Source organism: Haliotis rufescens, unplaced genomic scaffold, assembly GCF_023055435.1.
Source record: "Haliotis rufescens isolate VD_foot unplaced genomic scaffold, xgHalRufe1.0.p SCAF_18, whole genome shotgun sequence".
Lineage (NCBI taxonomy): Eukaryota > Metazoa > Mollusca > Gastropoda > Lepetellida > Haliotidae > Haliotis > Haliotis rufescens.
Window position 1 is genome coordinate 12,344,634 of NW_025963868.1, and position 20,468 is coordinate 12,365,101.

Below are 20,468 nucleotides of genomic sequence, written 5' to 3' on the forward strand. Positions count from 1 at the left end.
TGCTAAACGGTTTTTTGAAACAGTTGTACCTTGTGTTGAGGTGAGCTGAAATTGTGTTTGTGTGACTGGTGGTTTATGGTGTTGGTCAACAGCGATACCATGCCAGGGTTAAACATGAATGCCCCACTCAGACTCTTAAGCCGACAGTTCACCGTGTTATCCCCTTAACGCCGACTTGGTTGATGCATGTCATCGATCCAAATTGCGTTGATCAATGTTCATGATGTCAATCACTGGATTGTCTGGTTCAGACTCGATTATTTACAGACCGCCGTCATATAGCTGGAATATTGCTGAGTGCGGCGTACAACAACCAACCAACCAAACCAACCAACCAACCTCAACGCCGAGCGTCAGAGAGGGTACTAACTGAAGGAAGAAGGTTTTATTTCTGTTTTGTACATGGACATATACCACAGTGTATGCATACTCATTATGCAACATATAAAACAACCAATCGCTCAGCGATTTATGAGACATTAATTGTAAAAAAACAACTCTGCTAAAAAGTACATATATACAAATGTAAAAGTCAGCAAAGTTTAACAGCATAAAATGCCTCTGCGTTTAGTTGAAATGTCATAGCAGGTTCTAGCAGTAAATAGCAGTTAAATATTACTCTATTTGTTAAAATATCATAATCTGGCCACATTTCTCTGCTAGCCTCGATGAGATCCCTGCGCTGATCTGTATAAAGAGGACATGTTAAGAGGACATGGTTCTCATCTTCAATGGTATTCAAACAATTAAAACACAGTCTATTCTCTAAAGGAATATTTTCATATCGTCCGGTTTCAATTCGGAGGGGCGCCACTCCACATCTAAACTTGGCCATAGCGCTTCTCTGTGCTTTTGGTAGGGGGAAGCTGACGTAACCCTCTGTTGTATAGCTTTTCTTGAAAGACTTCTATTTCCGAAATTTCTTTCTCCCCCCTGACCCACTCAATACAGTTTCCGCCTGGACGTTAGTTTCCCCAATGGTTATATACTTATCAAAAGCAGCGTTTTGTAAAGTCTTTACTTATATAAAAGTCGTTTTGCCACAAGCCGAACTTGTGATATCCGGTAAAATATTCTGTAGATAAGCTCTGAGTCTACAGTTCCAGTTCTTTCTTGTTTATTTATCTGCCCACTTAAATATTCGTTTGTTAATTCTCTTCTCAGAGGTGTTCTTCATTCTAGCAACGCTTGACCACTGACAGACCTCAGGTGGGATCAAACCGATTCTCCATTCACCGCCAGATTCGGAGTATACTGTCCTTGTCAAAGATGAAGACGTATTGCATAGTAGTGAACAGCATTGACAGAAGAGTGTATCGTCGTTCCCCATATTGTTGAGCCATAGCTAATGACTGGCCAGACCAAAGTGTCATAGAGGTTAGAGTATACATTAAAGGCAGTCCACCAACTCCTTTACACTTAGCGAATAGAAATCCTAGTGCTCTGATGCTTTGCAGCTGATTTCGCTATCATGTTGTGGATTAAGTGTTCTGTCAGTAGCACTCCCAGCTAATGGTAACAATCAACCATATCCAGTGCATTATCACCACATGAAAATACTACATTGGTTCTTGAGGCTGACTGTCCCCTGAAATGGACCATTTTGAATTTATCCTGTTTAATAATCATCCTGTAGTGTTTACACAATCGGTCAAGACAGCCGAGTAAGTTGTTCGGGTCTTCCGCTGTTTCTACTAATAAAACTATGTCGTCTACACCATGATGGCTGTAAGTGATTAACTCGAAGTGAACATTCGACATTCTGATATAAAAATTTTATAGCTTAAAGCATCCTTCCTTTAATGCCACATTCTTGTAGTCTCTCCCACAACTAGGTTCTATCTATACCATCGTAGGCTTTTCAGTCTATGAAGGCAGCAAAAGTAGACTTTTTCATTTATTTACTCATCTCGATTATGCTGGTAATAGATCCAATGTGGTCCATAGTAGAACGCCCACGGCGGTAGACGTTCTACTCATCGCAACGAATGTCATTTCTTTCCTCCCATGTCGACAAACGTTCGTTCAAAACGCTACAATACAACCTGTAAACTGCAGGCGCCAGAGTTATTGCCCGATAGCTCACTTGGTCTCCTGGGTCAGATGAGGAAGATTCAGGGATAGGTTTGATAAGTCCTTTTGACCATAGTTTAGGTGTACACGCTACTGCAGCTTGTCTCCCTTTAACAATTGTATTAGGATTCCATCAACACCGGGCGCCTTATCGGACTCTGCTTTCTGTTATATCAACATTGAATGGTACGCCATCATTCCCTCACGATGCATCATTATCATATTCACCAGACTGAAGCTGAGTATTATCTTCGCTTTTTCATCATTCCAGTTCAATAAACTCTCGTACTCTGATCTCCATCTCACTGGGACGACACCCTCATCCCTACATACTGTTCCGTCCTCATTTGGAGGAATTCTCTTTTGCCTCTCACATCCCACTCCAACATTCAATCCACTGTGTTTAACGTATAGCCTTTTCATAAACATACCTAATTAGATCACTCACTAATTATACTGCAAAACAAATCAACCTTGGTCATCCTTGTGCGCTTGTTCAGTAATGATGATATTCGTGCATAGATCCAAGTGCACTCATTGTTTATATCGTGCTTGCTGCCCGGGAATTCTCCAATGATGCTACCTCCACCCCTCTCAGTGAAACAAGTTAACTAAAAGTAACTGGGATAGTCTCCAGCGAAGCGTTATCGCATTTAGTGAAAGGAACTTAGTTTATCATGGCAGACTTAGCTCTCTCACTTTCCCCTGTATACACACAAGCATTTACAACTTCACTTTCCCCTGCATACACACAAGCATTTACAACTTCACTTTCCCCTGTATACACACACGTATTTACAACTTCACTTTCCCCTGTATACACACATGCATTTACAACTTCACTTTCCCCTGTATACACACATGCATTTACAACTTCACTTACCCCTGTATACACACATGCATTTACAACTTCACACTCCCTTGTATACACACATGCATTTACAACTTCACTTTCCCCTGTATACACACATGCATTTACAACTTCACTTTCCCCTGTATACACACATGCATTTACAACTTCACTTTCCCCTGTATACACACAAGCATTTACAACTTCACTTTCCCCTGTATACACACAAGCATTTACAACTTCACTTTCCCCTGTATACACACAAGCATTTACAACTTCACTTTCCCCTGTATACACACAAGCATTTACAACTTCACTTTCCCCTGTATACACACAAGCATTTACAATTTCACTTTCCCCTGTATACACACATGCATTTACAACTTCACTTTCCCCTGTATACACACAAGCATTTACAACTTCACTTTCCCCTGTATACACACATGCATTTACAACTTCACTTTCCCCTGTATACACACAAGCATTTACAACTTTACTTTCCCCTGTATACACACACGCATTTACAACTTCACTTTCCCCTGTATACACACATGCATCTACAACTTCACTTTCCCCTGTATATCCACGTGCATATACAACTTTACTTTCCCCTGTATACACACAAGCATTTACAACTTCACTTTCCCCTGTATACACACATGCATTTACAACTTCACTTTCCCCTGTATATCCACGTGCATATACAACTTTACTTTCCCCTGTATACACACAAGCATTTACAACTTCACTTTCCCCTGTATACACACATGCATTTACAACTTCACTTTCCCCTGTATACACACATACATATACAACTTCACTTTCCCCTGTATACACACAAGCATTTACAACTTCACTTTCCCCTGTATACACACAAGCATTTACAACTTCACTTTCCCCTGTATACACACATGCATTTACAACTTCACTTTCCCCTGTATACACACATGCATTTACAACTTCACTTTCCCCTGTATACACACATGCATTTACAACTTCACTTTCCCCTGTATATCCACGTGCATATACAACTTTACTTTCCCCTGTATACCCACATGCATATACAACTTCACTTTCCCCTGTATACACACATGCATTTACAACTTCAATTTCCCCTGTATACACACATGCATTTACAACTTCACTTTCCCCTGTATACACACATGCATTTACAACTTCACTTTCCCCTGTATATCCACGTGCATATACAACTTTACTTTCCCCTGTATACACACAAGCATTTACAACTTCACTTTCCCCTGTATACACACATGCATTTACAACTTCACACTCCCTTGTATACACACATGCATTTACAACTTCACTTTACCCCTGTATACACACATGCATTTACAACTTTACTTTCCCCTGTATATCCACGTGCATATACAACTTCACACTCCCTTGTATACACACATACATTTACAACTTCACTTTCCCCTGTATACACACATGCATTTACAACTTCACTTTCCCCTGTATACACACATGCATTTACAACTTCACTTTCCCCTGTATATCCACGTGCATATACAACTTTACTTTCCCCTGTATACACACAAGCATTTACAACTTCACTTTCCCCTGTATACACACATGCATTTACAACTTCACACTCCCCTGTATACACACATGCATTTACAACTTTACTTTCCCCTGTATATCCACGTGCATATACAACTTCACACTCCCTTGTATACACACATACATTTACAACTTCACTTTCCCCTGTATACACACATGCATTTACAACTTCACTTTCCCCTGTATACACACATGCATTTACAACTTCACTTTCCCCTGTATATCCACGTGCATATACAACTTCACTTTCCCCTGTATACACACATGCATTTACAACTTCACTTTCCCCTGTATACCCGGTAACCTCCCAAAACCCCTACATCCCATATCCCCTACAGCTTAAGACAACAAAGTTCACGGTCCATGGCACTGCTAATCCCTAGTCTATTACCTATTTCATACAATGGAACAACCCAAGAAATACGAATAGATTGAGATAAATATTAAATTACGATTACGATATTATTCAAATTTCATAATACATTATAATAAAATGTTCATTTTTCAAAATTCATAATACATTATAATAAAATGTTCATTTTTCAAAATGCATAATACATTATAATAAAATGTTCATTTCTCAAAATTCATAATACATTATAACAAAATGTTCATTTTTCAAAATTCATACTACATTATAATAAATTTCATCTCAAATGTTCAATTCACTCTTTATCCCAGCCTGAGGAAATGGCCAACCGCATCTAGAAACTGCATTGGGGATTTCACCTCTCTATTCAACTCGTCTATTCAAGACGGTTCTCCACCTCTCTGTACACTCTCTTCCTGCCTCTTGGAGCTGCTCCAAAGTCGAGCTGTAAAATCTTAGCTCGTTCTGCCTGTTCCACCTTCCTGACTACCTCCACAAATCAGTAGATGTTGGGATGTCGGTGAGGGAGACCTCGGTTGAGTCGGTTATAAAAGCCTTCCAGGTTGTTGGTCGTCCTGGGATCTGTTGTACCGTGATGTTTCCACAGTGGTAGGGGGAATCGTGCTCCGTGGTCGACCCAGGTAGTGACGATGCTCTCGGTACATCTGGTGTGGTGTCCGTTGCGTCAACCCACGTGTCCTCTGTAGCATTCCTTATCACGGTTACTACTGTCGTGAGTCTTCCTCTACATGTGGACTTGACACACTACCAGTGTACGCAAGTCAGTCTCTCGACGTTCTTAGTGTGAAGATAACCATCAAAAAGGACTTGGGGCTTTCCTCTCTGTGACATAACAAACTCAACATAGCGAAGCCCAGACATGTTGATGTCATGTTAGTCAGTTTCAAGTATCTATATACTAAACCTAGCCATCTCAACTGTAAATCGTCCATCTCAGTTTCTCAGTGTAATAATTGTTTCTTCCTATTGTTATTTTTGTAATTTTTAAAAATTGTCTTCTCATCATATAGGCATCTTTCATTACACTTACATTATTTAAATTTTTTTTTTTAAAATCCCCTAGTCCCCTAAAGCTCTACCCCTTTCATTTCTACTACCTCTACTCCAGACCTTAATCTCTCCTTTAGGTGAGTTCATAATACCAGACAGGTAAATGCCGCGTGTTGTTTTAACTAATTGTAGGGGAACTGGGTTGTAGGGGAAATGGGATGTAGGGGTTTTGGGAGATAACCGTATACCCACATGCATTTACAACTTCACACTCCCTTGTATACACACACGCTTTTACAGCTGCACTTACTTCAGTTTCGCACTTATTACCTAGCAACCACTGTGAACAAAGAACCTGCACACAACTGGGACTGGCCCATGGTGTATTTTAGTGGTGTACCTTAAACCGTAACAGCTATGTAAAATCCCACAAGCTTTCGGTTTTAATTCAGCACTGTGGCGGTTGTGGGAACGGGAGGTATGTATTGTAGTGACAGTAACTGAGTTTCACGTTAATTTGATCAAACCTTCCGATATCGGCACATAAGAACGATATTGATAGGATTTTTAATATCCTGATTAGTGATATGACGTCACATTGCCCTTTGTTGAGAACAAAATGATTTGGCATATTTTATAGTTATTCAGGTGGTCAATAATTTATGGCGAAACGTAATAATACACGGACTACATTGTCTGTTGGGTTGATACATCATACTGTTGTGTGTGTGTATGTGTGTCTTGTATTTACTTTCGCGAACTATCAATGCGTAATGTAATATATATGAAGAATAACCAACATTTATTCACTCGGGACAGAAAATGCTACTTGGTTCGTTTTTTATTCTATAAATATTCCATACTTACCGATTATATTTCTGTGTGTGTGTTTATTTATTTACTTTCCTGAACTATCAATGCGTAATATATACTTAGAATAACCAACTCGATGAGAAAAAGGACCAACATTAATTGACTGGAGACAGAAAATGCTACTTGGTTCGTTTGTTATTCTCTAAATATTCCTTACTTACAGCTTCCCTAGCTTCCGAGTATTCTACTCAAACCTATGACGAAGGTGTATATTTAAAGGGCTTATCGTGTGTTGTATACAATAATAAACTAGTGTTTCTTAGATAAATATGCTGTAGAGGTATGATTCAGGTCAGCGAAAATAGTGAGGCCAAATACATATCCTATCTGTTGTATCTTTATATAGACACACTCCTGTCATCTTACAGTGTATGAACTGTGTCGATGCGGTCTATAGTAAACATGCTTCTTTAGAAATTGGGGCGTCTCTTTATATCTTGTGCCCATGAGAGGTGTAGTATTTATACGAGTACATCGCTGTCTGTAAGCTATACTTGAATTATATAGTATATATATATAGTTCACCTAAATTGCTAAATGCTTTATGGAGCTAGGGAGTATCATCATTATCACATGTACTGGTAGCTGGAGCTATGGGAGTATCATCATTATCACATGTAGTGGTTGGTGGAACTATGGGAGTATCATCATTATCATCTGTAGTGGTAGCTGGTGCTATGGGAGTATCATCATTTTCACATGTAGTGGTTGGTGGAACTATGGGAGTATCATCATTATCATCTGTAGTGGTAGCTGGTGCTATGGGAGTATCATCATTTTCACATGTAGTGGTTGGTGGAACTATGGGAGTATCATCATTATCATCTGTAGTGGTAGCTGGTGCTATGGGAGTATCATCATTATCACATGTAGTGGTTGGTGGAACTATGGGAGTATCATCATTATCACATGTACTCGTAGCTGGAGCTATGGGAGTATCATCATTATCACATGTAGTGGTTGGTGGAACTATGGGAGTATCATCATTATCATCTGTAGTGGTAGCTGGTGCTATGGGAGTATCATCATTATCACATGTAGTGGTTGGTGGAACTATGGGAGTATCATCATTATCATCTGTAGTGGTAGCTGGTGCTATGGGAGTATCATAATTATCACATGTAGTGGTTGGTGGAACTATGGGAGTATCATCATTATCACCTGTAGTGGTAGCTGGTGCTATGGGAGTATCATCATTATCACATGTAGTGGTTGGTGGAACTATGGGAGTATCATCATTATCATCTGTAGTGGTAGCTGGTGCTATGGGAGTATCATCATTATCACATGTAGTGGTTGGTGGAACTATGGGAGTATCATCATTATCATCTGTAGTGGTAGCTGGAGCTATGGGAGTATCATCATTATCACATGTAGTGGTTGGTGGAACTATGGGAGTATCATCATTATCATCTGTAGTGGTAGCTGGTGCTATGGGAGTATCATCATTATCACATGTAGTGGTTGGTGGAACTATGGGAGTATCATCATTATCATCTGTAGTGGTAGCTGGTGCTATGGGAGTATCATCATTATCACATGTAGTGGTTGGTGGAACTATGGGAGTATCATCATTATCACCTGTAGTGGTAGCTGGTGCTATGGGAGTATCATCATTATCACATGTAGTGGTTGGTGGAACTATGGGAGTATCATCATTATCATCTGTAGTGGTAGCTGGTGCTATCGGAGTATCACCATTATCACATGTAGTGGTTGGTGGAACTATGGGAGTATCATCATTATCATCTGTAGTGGTAGCTGGTGCTATGGGAGTATCATCATTATCACATGTAGTGGTTGGTGGAACTATGGGAGTATCATCATTATCATCTGTAGTGGTAGCTGGTGCTATGGGAGTATCATCATTATCACATGTAGTGGTTGGTGGAGCTATGGGAGTATCATCATTAACACATGTAGTTGTTGGTGAAGCTATGGGAGTATCATCATTATTACATGTAGTGGTTGGTGGAACTATGGGAGTATCATCATTATCATCTGTAGTGGTAGCTGGTGCTATGGGAGTATCATCATTATCACATGTAGTGGTTGGTGGAACTATGGGAGTATCATCATTATCATCTGTAGTGGTAGCTGGTGCTATGGGAGTATCATCATTATCACATGTAGTGGTTGGTGGAACTATGGGAGTATCATCATTATCACATGTACTCGTAGCTGGAGCTATGGGAGTATCATCATTATCACATGTAGTGGTTGGTGGAACTATGGGAGTATCATCATTATCACCTGTAGTGGTAGCTGGTGCTATGGGAGTATCATCATTATCACATGTAGTGGTTGGTGGAACTATGGGAGTATCATCATTATCATCTGTAGTGGTAGCTGGTGCTATGGGAGTATCATCATTATCACATGTAGTGGTTGGTGGAACTATGGGAGTATCATCATTATCATCTGTAGTGGTAGCTGGTGCTATGGGAGTATCATCATTATCACATGTAGTGGTTGGTGGAACTATGGGAGTATCATCATTATCACCTGTAGTGGTAGCTGGTGCTATGGGAGTATCATCATTATCACATGTAGTGGTTGGTGGAACTATGGGAGTATCATCATTATCATCTGTAGTGGTAGCTGGTGCTATGGGAGTATCATCATTATCACATGTAGTGGTTGGTGGAACTATGGGAGTATCATCATTATCATCTGTAGTGGTAGCTGGTGCTATGGGAGTATCATCATTATCACATGTAGTGGTTGGTGGAACTATGGGAGTATCATCATTATCATCTGTAGTGGTAGCTGGAGCTATGGGAGTATCATCATTATCACATGTAGTGGTTGGTGGAACTATGGGAGTATCATCATTATCATCTGTAGTGGTAGCTGGTGCTATGGGAGTATCATCATTATCACATGTAGTGGTTGGTGGAACTATGGGCGTATCATCATTATCACCTGTAGTGGTAGCTGGTGCTATGGGAGTATCATCATTATCACATGTAGTGGTTGGTGGAACTATGGGAGTATCATCATTATCATCTGTAGTGGTAGCTGGTGCTATGGGAGTATCATCATTATCACATGTAGTGGTTGGTGGAGCTATGGGAGTATCATCATTATCATCTGTAGTGGTAGCTGGTGCTATGGGAGTATCATCATTATCACATGTAGTGGTTGGTGGAACTATGGGAGTATCATCATTATCATCTGTAGTGGTAGCTGGTGCTATGGGAGTATCATCATTATCACATGTAGTGGTTGGTGGAACTATGGGAGTATCATCATTATCATCTGTAGTGGTAGCTGGTGCTATGGGAGTATCATCATTATCACATGTAGTGGTTGGTGGAGCTATGGGAGTATCATCATTAACACATGTAGTTGTTGGTGAAGCTATGGGAGTATCATCATTATTACATGTGGTGGTAGTTTCAGTTATGGGAGTATCATCATTATCACATGTAGTGGTAGGTGGACATGAGGAAGTATCATCATTATCACATGTAGTGGTAGGTGGAGCTATAAGAGTATCATCATTATCACATGTAGTAGTAGGTGGAGCTATGGAAGTATCATCATTATCACATGTAGTAGTAGGTGGACCTGAGGAAGTATCAACATTATCACATGTAGTGGTAGGTGGAGCTATAAGAGTATCATCATTATCACATGTGGTAGTAGGTGGAGCTATGGAAGTATCATCATTATCACATGTGGTAGTAGGTGGAGCTATGGGAGTATCATTATTATCAGATGTAGTAGTAGGTGGAGCTATAGGAGTATCATCATTATCACATGTAGTAGTAGGTGGACCTGAGGAAGTATCATCATTATGACATGTAGTGGTAGGTGGAGCTATAAGAGTTTCATCATTATCACATGTAGTAGTAGGTGGAGGTACGGAAGTATCATCATTATCACATGTAGTAGTAGGTGGAGCTATGGGAGTATGATCATTATCACATGTAGTAGTAGGTGGACCTGAGGAAGTATCATCATTATCACATGTAGTAGTAGGTGGAGCCATAAGAATATCATCATTATCACATGTAGTAGTAGGTGGAGCTATGGAAGTATCATCATTATCACATGTAGTGGTAGGTGGAGCTATGGAAGTATCATCATTATCACATGTAGTAGTAGGTGGAGCTATAAGAGTATTATCATTATTACATGTAGTAGTAGGTGGAGCTATGGAAGTATCATCATTATCACATGTAGTAGTAGGTGGAGCTATAGGAGTATCATCATTATCACATGTAGTAGTAGGTGGAGCTATGGGAGTATCATCATTATCACATGAAGTGGTAGGTGGAGCTATGGGAGTAACCTCATTATTACATGTAGTGGTAGGTGGAGCTATGGGAGTATCATCATTATCACATGTAGTAGTAGGTGGAGCTATGGGAGTATCATCATTATTACATGTAGTGATGGGTGGAGCAGTGGGAGTATTATCATTTTCAAATAGCTTGTGTTTGGTTGGTCTGAGGAAGAATCAACACGATAGTCACGATATGACTGAAATAGTGTCGATGTACTATAAATCTTAATTCTCTCACTCACTATGCTGCAAAACAAAATCCACCTGGGTCATCCCTTCGTGCTTTCTCAGTCATGATGACATTCGTGCATAGATACAAGTGCACTGCCAGGGAATTCTCCGAGGATGCTTTTTTACGCACTGACAGTGAAACAAGCTCCAATGCTTGGCTAAAAATAACTGGGATAGTCTCCATGGCAGACTAAGCTCTCTCGTTCTCTCTCCCTTGTATATACAAATGCATCTACAACTGCATTTACAACTGCATTTACAACCGCGCTCTCCCTTGTATACACACATGCATTAACAACTGCACTAACCTCAGTCTCGCGCACGTTACACAGCATCCAAATTGAACAAAGATCCTGCACACAACTGGGACTGGCCCATGGTCTATTTTTAGAAGTGTATCTTGAACCGTCACAGCTTTATAAAATACTACGCACTTTCGGTTTTAATTCAGTACTGTGGCGGTTGTGGTAACGGGAGGTATGTATTGTAGTTGCAGTATCTGAACTTGACGTGAATTTGTTGAAACATTCCGATATCGGCACATATGCATTATGATGGTAGGGTTCTTTATATGCTGATTAGTGTTAATATCAAAATACTATGACGTTATAGTTAGTCATGTCGTCAACAATTTATGGCGAAACGTAATAATACGCGGACTGCATTGTCTGTAGAGATGATACTTAATACCATTTTTATTTTATTTGTGTGTGTGTGTGTGTGTGTGTGTGTGTGTGTGTGTGTGTGTGTGTGTGTGTGTGTGTGTGTGTGTGTGTGTGTGTGTGTGTGTGTGTTGTATTTACCTTCAAGAAGTATCAATGCATAATATAAACTTAGAATAACCAACTCTAAAATGCTAAAAAAAGGACCAACATTAATTCACAAAAAATGTTCTTGGTCCGTTGGTTATTCTCTAAATATTCCATACTTCCATAGCTTCACCATATTCAACTGAATGCTTGCCGCAAAAGGCAACTATGCTTATCTAAAGAGGCGATTAACGAGATCGGGTGGTCAGGCTCGCTGACTTGGTTAATACATTTACGAGGATCGATGCTCATGACATCAATCACTGGATTGTCTGGTCCAGACTCGATTATTTCTAGACCGCCGTCATATAGCTGGAATATTGCTGAATTCGGCGTTAAACACCAAAGAAATATATAACAAAGAAACCTATGACGGAGGTGTATATTTAAAGGGCTTATCGTGTGTTGGATATACAAATAAACTTTTGTTGCTTAGATGAATATGCTGTAGAGGTATGATTCAAGTCAGAGAACTTGATACGAAAATAGTGAAGCCAAATACATACTATGTGTTGTATCTTTATATAGACACGACGTTGTCGTCTTACACTGTATGAACTGTATCGCTGCAGTCTATAGTAAACATGCTTCTTTAGAAGTTAGGGGTCTCTGTATATCTTGTTGCCATGCGGGTAATGGTATTTCTACCTCGTTGTCTGTTAGTAGTGATGTGCTAAATCATTTGCTATATTTTGAATTCTATATAGTTGACATAAATTGTTAAATGCTTTTTGGAGCTAATCAGTATCATTATTATCACATATAGTGCTAGACGGAGCTATGGGAGTCTCAACATTATCACATGTGGCGGTAGGTGGAGCTATAGGTATCACAATTATTACATGTAGTGGTAGGTGGAGCAGTGGGAGTATCATAATTATCACATATGGTGATAGACGGAGCTATGGGAGTATCAACATTATCGCATGTAGTGGTAGGTGGAGCTATAGGTATCACCATTATCACATATAGTGCTAGACCGAGCTATGGGAGTATCAACATTATCACAGGTAGTGGTAGGTGGAACTGTGGGAGTATCATCATTATCACATGAAGTAGTAGGTGGAGCTATGGGAGTATCATCATTATCATCTGTAGTGGTAGGTGGAGCTATGGGAGTATCATCATTATCACAGGTAGTAGTAGGTGGAGTTATGGGAGTATCATCATTATCACATGTAGTGGTAGGTGGAGTTTTTGAAGTATCATCATTATCACATGTAGTGGTAGTTGGAGCTGTGGGAGTATCATCATTATCACATGAAGTAGTAGGTGGAGCTATGGGAGTATCATCATTATCATCTGTAGTGGTAGGTGGAGCTATGGGAGTATCATCATTATCACAGGTAGTAGTAGGTGGAGTTATGGGAGTATCATCATTATCACATGTAGTGGTAGGTGGAGTTTTTGAAGTATCATCATTATCACATGTAGTGGTAGTTGGAGCTGTGGGAGTATCATCATTATCACATGTAGTGGTAGGTGGAGCTATGGGAGTATCATCATTATCACATGTAGTGGTAGCTGGAGCTATGGGAGTATCATCATTATCACATGTAGTAGTAGGTGGAGCTATGGAAGTATCATCATTGTTACATTTAGTGGTAGGTGGAGCTTTGGGAGTATCATCATTATCACATGTAGTGGTAGATGGAGCTATGAGACTATCATCATTATCACATGTAGTGATGGGTGGAGCTATGGAACTTTCATCATTATCACATGTAGTGGTAGATGGAGCTATGGAAGTATCATCATTATCACATGTAGTAGTAGGTGGAGCTATGGGAGTATCATCATTATCGCATGTAGTAGTAGGTGGAGCTATGGAAGTATCATCATTGTTACATTTAGTGGTAGGTGGAGCTTTGGGAGTATCATCATTATCACATGTAGTGGTAGATGGAGCTATGAGACTATCATCATTATCACATGTAGTGATGGGTGGAGCTATGGAACTTTCATCATTATCACATGTAGTGGTAGATGGAGCTATGGAAGTATCATCATTATCACATGTAGTAGTAGGTGGAGCTATGGGAGTATCATCATTATCGCATGTAGTGGTAGGTGGACCTGAGGGAGTATCATCATTATCGCATGTAGTGGTAGGTGGACCTGAGGGAGTATCATCATTATCACATGTAGTGGTAGATGGAGCTATGGGAGTATCATCATTATCACATGTAGTAGTAGGTGGAGCTATGGAACTATCATCATTATCACATGTAGTGGTAGGTGGACCTGAGGGAGTATCATCATTTTCACATGTAGTGGTAGATGGAGCTATGGGAGTATCATCATTATCACATGTAGTAGTAGGTGGAGCTATGGGAGTATCATCATTATCGCATGTAGTGGTAGGTGGACCTGAGGGAGTATCATCATTTTCACATGTAGTGGTAGATGGAGCTATGGAACTATCATCATTATCACATGTAGTGGTAGGTGGAGCTATAGGAGTATCATCATTATCACATGTAGTAGTAGGTGGACCTGAGGGAGTATCATCATTATCACATGTAGTGGTAGGTTGAGCTATGAGACTATCATCATTATCACATGTAGTGGTAGATGGAGCTATGGAAATATCATCATTATCATATTAAGTGGTAGGTGGAACTATGGGAGTATCATCATTATCATATCAAGTGGTAGGTGGAGCTATGGGAGTATCATCATTATCATATTAAGTGGTAGGTGGAGCTATGGGAGTATCATCATTATCATATTAAGGAGTAGGTGGAGCTATGGGAGTATCATCATTATCATATTAAGTGGTAGGTGGAGCTTTGGGAGTATCATCATTATCATATTAAGTGGTAGGTGGAGCTAACGGAGTATCATCATTATCATATTAAGTGGTTGGTGGAGCTATGGGAATATCACCATTATCAGATGTAGTTGCGGGTGGATCTATGTCAGTGTCACACTATGATAGTTTGGATATATATAGTTATAGTTATAGGGATTCAGGGGTTGGTGGAGCTACAAAATGTATGTTAGTATCATCCATGTTATATCTAGTGGATGGTGGAGCTATGTTAGTATGACCCATATCATGTTAGTATCATCTATATCATGTTAGTATCATCCATATCATGTTAGTATCATCCATATCATGTTAGTATCATCCATATCATGTTAGTATTACCCATATCATATCTTGTGGTTGCTGGAGCTTTATAGGTATCACTACTGTAACAGGTAGTGGAGCTATATAAGTATAATTGCTATTACATGTAGTGGTTGGTGGAGCTATGTAATCATCATCCATATCATATCTAGTTGTTAGTGGAGTTAATAATTCAGTATCATCGCTATAATAGGTAGTTGTTGGTGGAGCTATGTTTGTATGATCGATATCATGTCAGTATTATCCATATCATGTCTAGTGGTTGGTGGAGCTTTGTTTGTATCATCGCTAAAATAAGTAGTGGTTGGTGGAACTATGTTAGTATCATCCATATCATGTTAGTATCATCCAAATCATATCTAGTGGCTGGTGGAGCTATGTTTGTATCATCGCTATAATAGGTAGTGGTTGGATGAGCTATGTTTGTATCATCCATATCATGTTAGTATCATCCGTATCATGTAAGTATCATCCATATCATGTAAGTATCATCCATATCATATCTAGTGGCTGGTGGAGCTATGTTTGTATCATCGCTATAGTAGGCAGTGGTTGGTGGAGCTATCTAAGTATCATCCATATCATGTTAGTATCATCCATATCATATCTAGTTGCTGGTGGAGCTATGTTAGTATTATCGCTATAATAAGTAGTGGTTGGTGGAGCTATATAAGTATGATCGCTATAATAGGTAGTGGTTAGTGGAGCTATGTAAGTATCATCCATATCATGTTAGTATCATCCATATCATATCTAGTGGTTGGTGGAGCTTTGTTTGTATCATCGCTATAATAGGTAGTGGTTGGTGGAACTATGTTAGTATCATCCATATTATGTTAGTATCATCCATATCATGTTAGTATCATCCATATCATGTTAGTATCATCCATATCCTATCTAGCGGTTGGTGGAGCTATGTTTGTATCATCGCTATAATAGGTAGTGGTTGGTGGAGCTATGTTAGTATCATCCATATCATGGTAGTATCATCCATATCATATCTAGTGGCTGGTGGAGCTATGTTTGTATCATCGCTATAATAGGTAGAGGTTGGTGGAGCTATGTAAGTATCATCCATGTCATGTTAGTATCATCCATATCATATCTAGTGGCTGGTGGAGCTATGTAAGTATCATCGCTATAATAGGTAGTGGTTGGTGGAGCTATGTAAGTATCATCCATATCATGTTAGTATCATCCATATCATATCTAGTGGTTGGTGGAGCTATGTTTGTATCATAGTTATAATAGGTAGTGGTTGGTGGAGCTATGTTTGTATCATAGTTATAATAGGTAGTGGTTGGTGGAGCTATGTTTGTATCATCGCTATAATAGGTAGTGGTTGGTGGAGCTATGTTTGTATCATCGCTATAATAGGTAGTTGTTGGTGGAGCCATGTTTGTATCATCGCTATAATAGGTAGTGGTTGGTGGAGCTATGTTAGTATCATCCATATCATGTTAGTATCATCCATATCATATCTAGTGGTTGGTGGAGCTATGATAGTATCATCGCTATAATAGGTAGTGGTTGGTGGAGCTATGTAAGTATCATCCATATCATATCTAGTTGTTAGTGGAGTTAATAATTCAGTATCATCGCTATAATAGGTAGTTGTTGGTGGAGCTATGTTTGTATCATCCATATCATGTTAGTATCACCCATGTCATATCTAGTGGTTGGTGGAGCTATGTTTGTATCATCGCTATAATATGTAGTTGTTTGGTGGAGCTATATAAGTATGATCGCTGTAATAGGTAGTGGTTAGTGGAGCTATGTAAGTATCATCCATGTCAAGTTAGTATCATCCATATCATATCTAGTGGTTGGTGCAACTATGTTTGTATCATCGCTATAATAGGTAGTGGTTGGTGGAGCTATGTTTGTATCATCGCTATAATAGATAGTTGTTGGTGGAGCTATGTTTGTATCATCCATATCATGTTAGTATCATCCATATCATATCTAGTGGTTGGTGGAGCTATGTTTGTATCATCGCCATAATAGGTAGTGGTTGGTGGAGCTATGTAAGTATCATCCATATGATGTTAGTATCATCCATATCATATCTAGTGGCTGGTGGAGCTATGTTAGTATCATCGCTATAATAGGTAGTGGTTGGTGGAGCTATGTTAGTATCATCCATATCATGTTAGTATCATCCATATCATGTTAGTATCATCCATATCATGTCAGTATCATCCATATCATATCTAGTGGTTGGTGGAGCTATGTTAGTATCATCGCTATAATATAGGTAGTGGTTTTTGGAGCCATGTTAGTATTATCCATATCATGTGAGTATCATCCATATCATGTTAGTATCATCCATACCATATCTCGTGGTTGGTGGAGCTATGTAGGTATCATCGCTATAATAGGTACTGGTTGGTGGACCCATGGACGTATTATAAACATTTGGAATTTTATTTCGAAAATAGGTATGCTTTTCAAGATAACTCTAGGGATATTTACTGAGCTGTTTGACCTACTCACTCGGGTAAATGTAATGTACCCTGGTCTGTATAGCTCTAGGCTTTTGAAACCAGTGCTCTTTGTGTGTCTATCACCTCGAATGAAAGGTCATTTATAATCTAAGGATATTTGTGCCGTTTTTTAACAGTTAAAAAACATGAGACCTACGCTGCTATTTCTGGTGCTTGTGGCCGTGCTTACGCCTGTCTCCATTGGGAAGCCAGTCAACAATGACGCTCACTTCAGGCAAAGACGAGGTATGTAAAATAACCCCTCTTTTTACAATACATGCTTTGTGGTTGTGGAGAATCAAACCCAGGTCTTCGGCGTGACGAATTATCGCTCAGTTCAGTCGTCTAAGACGCAATAATTTGCCGTTTACCTCCAAGGCACGCCAGAAACCCATGATCGTTGATTCGAATCCCAGTTATGCGTCCAAGTTGTCAGCACCATGACCATGGGGTATTTATACGTCTGATAAATGGCTCACTTCGGGATTTCTTACCATATGAAGCTGACACCTTGTTGAATAATTAAACCTCGTGAAAGCAAGCTGATTCATTGAGCTATGTATTTTACTTGTCTTTCTTAATGTGTGTTTTTTTCTTCAGACGAAGAGCATACAAGGCAGAAACGTTTTGTTTTGAAGGCCATCAAGGAAGTTGGGTGCGGAGCCTACACTGCCGTCAGAGAATGTACTAGCGACTTTGAGTCATGCGGACAGTTTTGTGCCTTTGTGGATTCAGTATGTAGTGTTGTGTCAATGTCTAGTGGCGCCGTGTCACTAATATGTAATACCGATGTGGGAAACTATGAACGTACCGTTTTGGATGACTACCGACAGAGCAATCACGGATCTCGTACAGATGCTGAAAGATTCATCATGAAACTTGGCGAAGACATTGAACACCTACCAAAATCGTTCTGGGAGAAATTGGCCAATTTCTTCAAAAATCTCTGGAAAACCATCCGTGGATGGTTTTCCTAATTTGATATCCCATTTTTTACGTAAAGAGGAATTCAATTCTCCAAATTTGTTTTGTACATATTTGCACATACATTGTAGTTTTGTTTTATTATGTGGTGCCTACTGCATCAGTGTTTAGTGTACTATTCTGGTCACACAATGCAAGGCGGATTCTGTTTTCCTTGCATGATATAAGATATAGGACACTGCTTTTTGATATTGTAATTACAGTCTAGTTTTTGTCATCCTTATGACTGAGGCATCAAAGGCCACATTTACTCAAGTCATTTAACTGCCTTGGATTTATTACAGTTAGTCCAGTTTTGTAAACTATGTCTTGAGTGGAATAGTTATCTTTAAAACAACGGTTTCGACAGACCCTGAAATGCAAATAGAGGAGAGACAAAGGAAGTGAGATGAGTTTATCGCCGTGTTTATATTGCCCTTTTATACCTTTCATATCGAGTTTATGTGCAGTGTGTTGAGAAGATCAGCAACCCTGTAGAGTCCTTATCTGTTTGCTGCTCAGGACCAGTCACTTCCCACTCGAAACCGTCAATGTTGGATTTTGCATCAAAATTTGAATATGAAATGTAGATTATGCAATAAATTTAATGAGACTGTCCAACACATTGTCAGTGTATGCCACAGTATCTTAAGCGACACGATGGAGTGGCTCGGTTCTTTTATTACCGTCGTCGCCATGCTTGTGGTTTTGACACAGAGGTCCGTCCATGGTACGACCCTGAATATGTAGAGGGCGTCATGGAAAATGAGAAATACAAAATTCTTTGAAATAGGCCCGTATACAGCCTCAAACAAATCAGGCCAACAAACCTGATCTTCTTCTTTTTATAAATCCAATGAAATCATTTGTATCATTAAACTTTCTGTCCCTTTTGACACTAATGTGATTTGCAGTATTCAGGAAAAACAAGGTAAATATGCGGACCTCGCTTTCGAAATATCACGCTTGCATCCAAAATACCGAGTTATCCGACTCCCCCTTGTTCTCGGTGCCTTAGGTTTGGTACCTCCAAATCTGTTGTCTGACATTGGGAGAGTACCCGGGTTTGCTACCAGGAATACAGCCCTTCTGAAAGGCTGCAGTGTTGTGGACTCTTCACATTCTTCGAAACGGTCTGGGTGGGTTCGACTAGGCAGCGCTTCCTGGGAGAGCCCCATCCGTTGTCTGGGCTGCGTGTAGATGGGGCAAGGGCCCTGAGCCGATGATGAGGCTAACCAGCCTGACTGTGCAAGGATCACCCAAACCCTCGTTTGCTTCATTTTTTTATTTTAATCTGACATCCGTCACTTTGAGACTCGACAGAGCTCGACATCATTGCTAACGAACTGACTGGTAACGTTTCATGATTCATGTTAAATGTTGACCCCCGTTGGTGTTCCGGGTTAGAACAACTCCACAGCACCCTGTGTGGTCATAAAAGGCGACGCAATTGATCAGGTTACCTCGAAGGCGTGGATCGTTGCACACCTTACCAATTTATAGTCAAGGCTCGATTATTAACAGGTCATGTAACTCGAGTAATGCGGCGTTAGAAAACATACAAACAAACAAACAAATGTTAATTTCCTAATCCTCAGGGCAGATGGTTGGTCGAGTCAGGGGAGAGGGGACACCCGTTGTCTTGAGGCGCAGGACTTCGATTTGCAGACTTGCGCCTCTTAGGCCTGCCTGAAACCTATGATCGTGGGTTCCAATCCAAGATTATGTTTCTAGGTTTGTTGGCACCATACCGCACTCGTAGGTTTCACCGAAGTGGTAAACGTCTAA

General features: G+C 39.9%; 2 protein-coding genes across 3 annotated transcripts; one reads left to right on the forward strand and one right to left on the reverse strand.

The window, feature by feature from the left end:
- Positions 1–7,311: 7,311 nt before the first annotated feature.
- LOC125381605 (mucin-2-like) lies at positions 7,312–11,350 on the reverse strand. The gene is made up of 2 exons (XM_048398675.1): positions 11,320–11,350; positions 7,312–9,788 (listed from the first exon to the last, which is right to left on the reverse strand). Exons 1-2 carry the CDS (start codon positions 11,348–11,350, stop codon positions 7,312–7,314), a joined length of 2,508 nt encoding a protein of 835 aa, XP_048254632.1.
- Positions 11,351–11,625: 275 nt separating this feature from the next.
- LOC124127102 lies at positions 11,626–19,685 on the forward strand. 2 transcript variants are annotated; one of them, XR_007221839.1, is made up of 3 exons: positions 11,626–11,763; positions 17,855–17,963; positions 18,318–19,685. XR_007221839.1 is itself a non-coding variant. In XM_048398228.1 (3 exons), exons 1-3 carry the CDS (start codon positions 12,876–12,878, stop codon positions 18,692–18,694), a joined length of 516 nt encoding a protein of 171 aa, XP_048254185.1. In that variant the 5' UTR covers positions 12,840–12,875; the 3' UTR covers positions 18,695–19,685. The 2 variants fall into 2 exon arrangements, 1 of the variants encoding a protein (XP_048254185.1); XM_048398228.1 differs by lacking the exon at positions 11,626–11,763 and adding an exon at positions 12,840–12,905.
- The last annotated feature ends 783 nt before the right edge of the window (positions 19,686–20,468 follow it).

Excerpts from the sequence above, each read along its gene's own strand:
- LOC125381605 (XM_048398675.1), bottom strand. The coding sequence starts at position 11,350 with ATGACTGAGAAAGCACGAAGGGATGACCCAG. Across the intron at positions 9,789-11,319 it reads AGCACGAAGGGATGACCCAG|CACCAGCTACCACTACAGAT; the intron begins GTGGATTTTGTT and ends ATACTCCCATAG.
- LOC124127102 (XM_048398228.1), top strand. The coding sequence starts at position 12,876 with ATGGGAGTCTCAACATTATCACATGTGGCG. Across the intron at positions 12,906-17,854 it reads CAACATTATCACATGTGGCG|TTAAAAAACATGAGACCTAC; the intron begins GTAGGTGGAGCT and ends GTTTTTTAACAG. Across the intron at positions 17,964-18,317 it reads TCACTTCAGGCAAAGACGAG|ACGAAGAGCATACAAGGCAG; the intron begins GTATGTAAAATA and ends TTTTTTCTTCAG.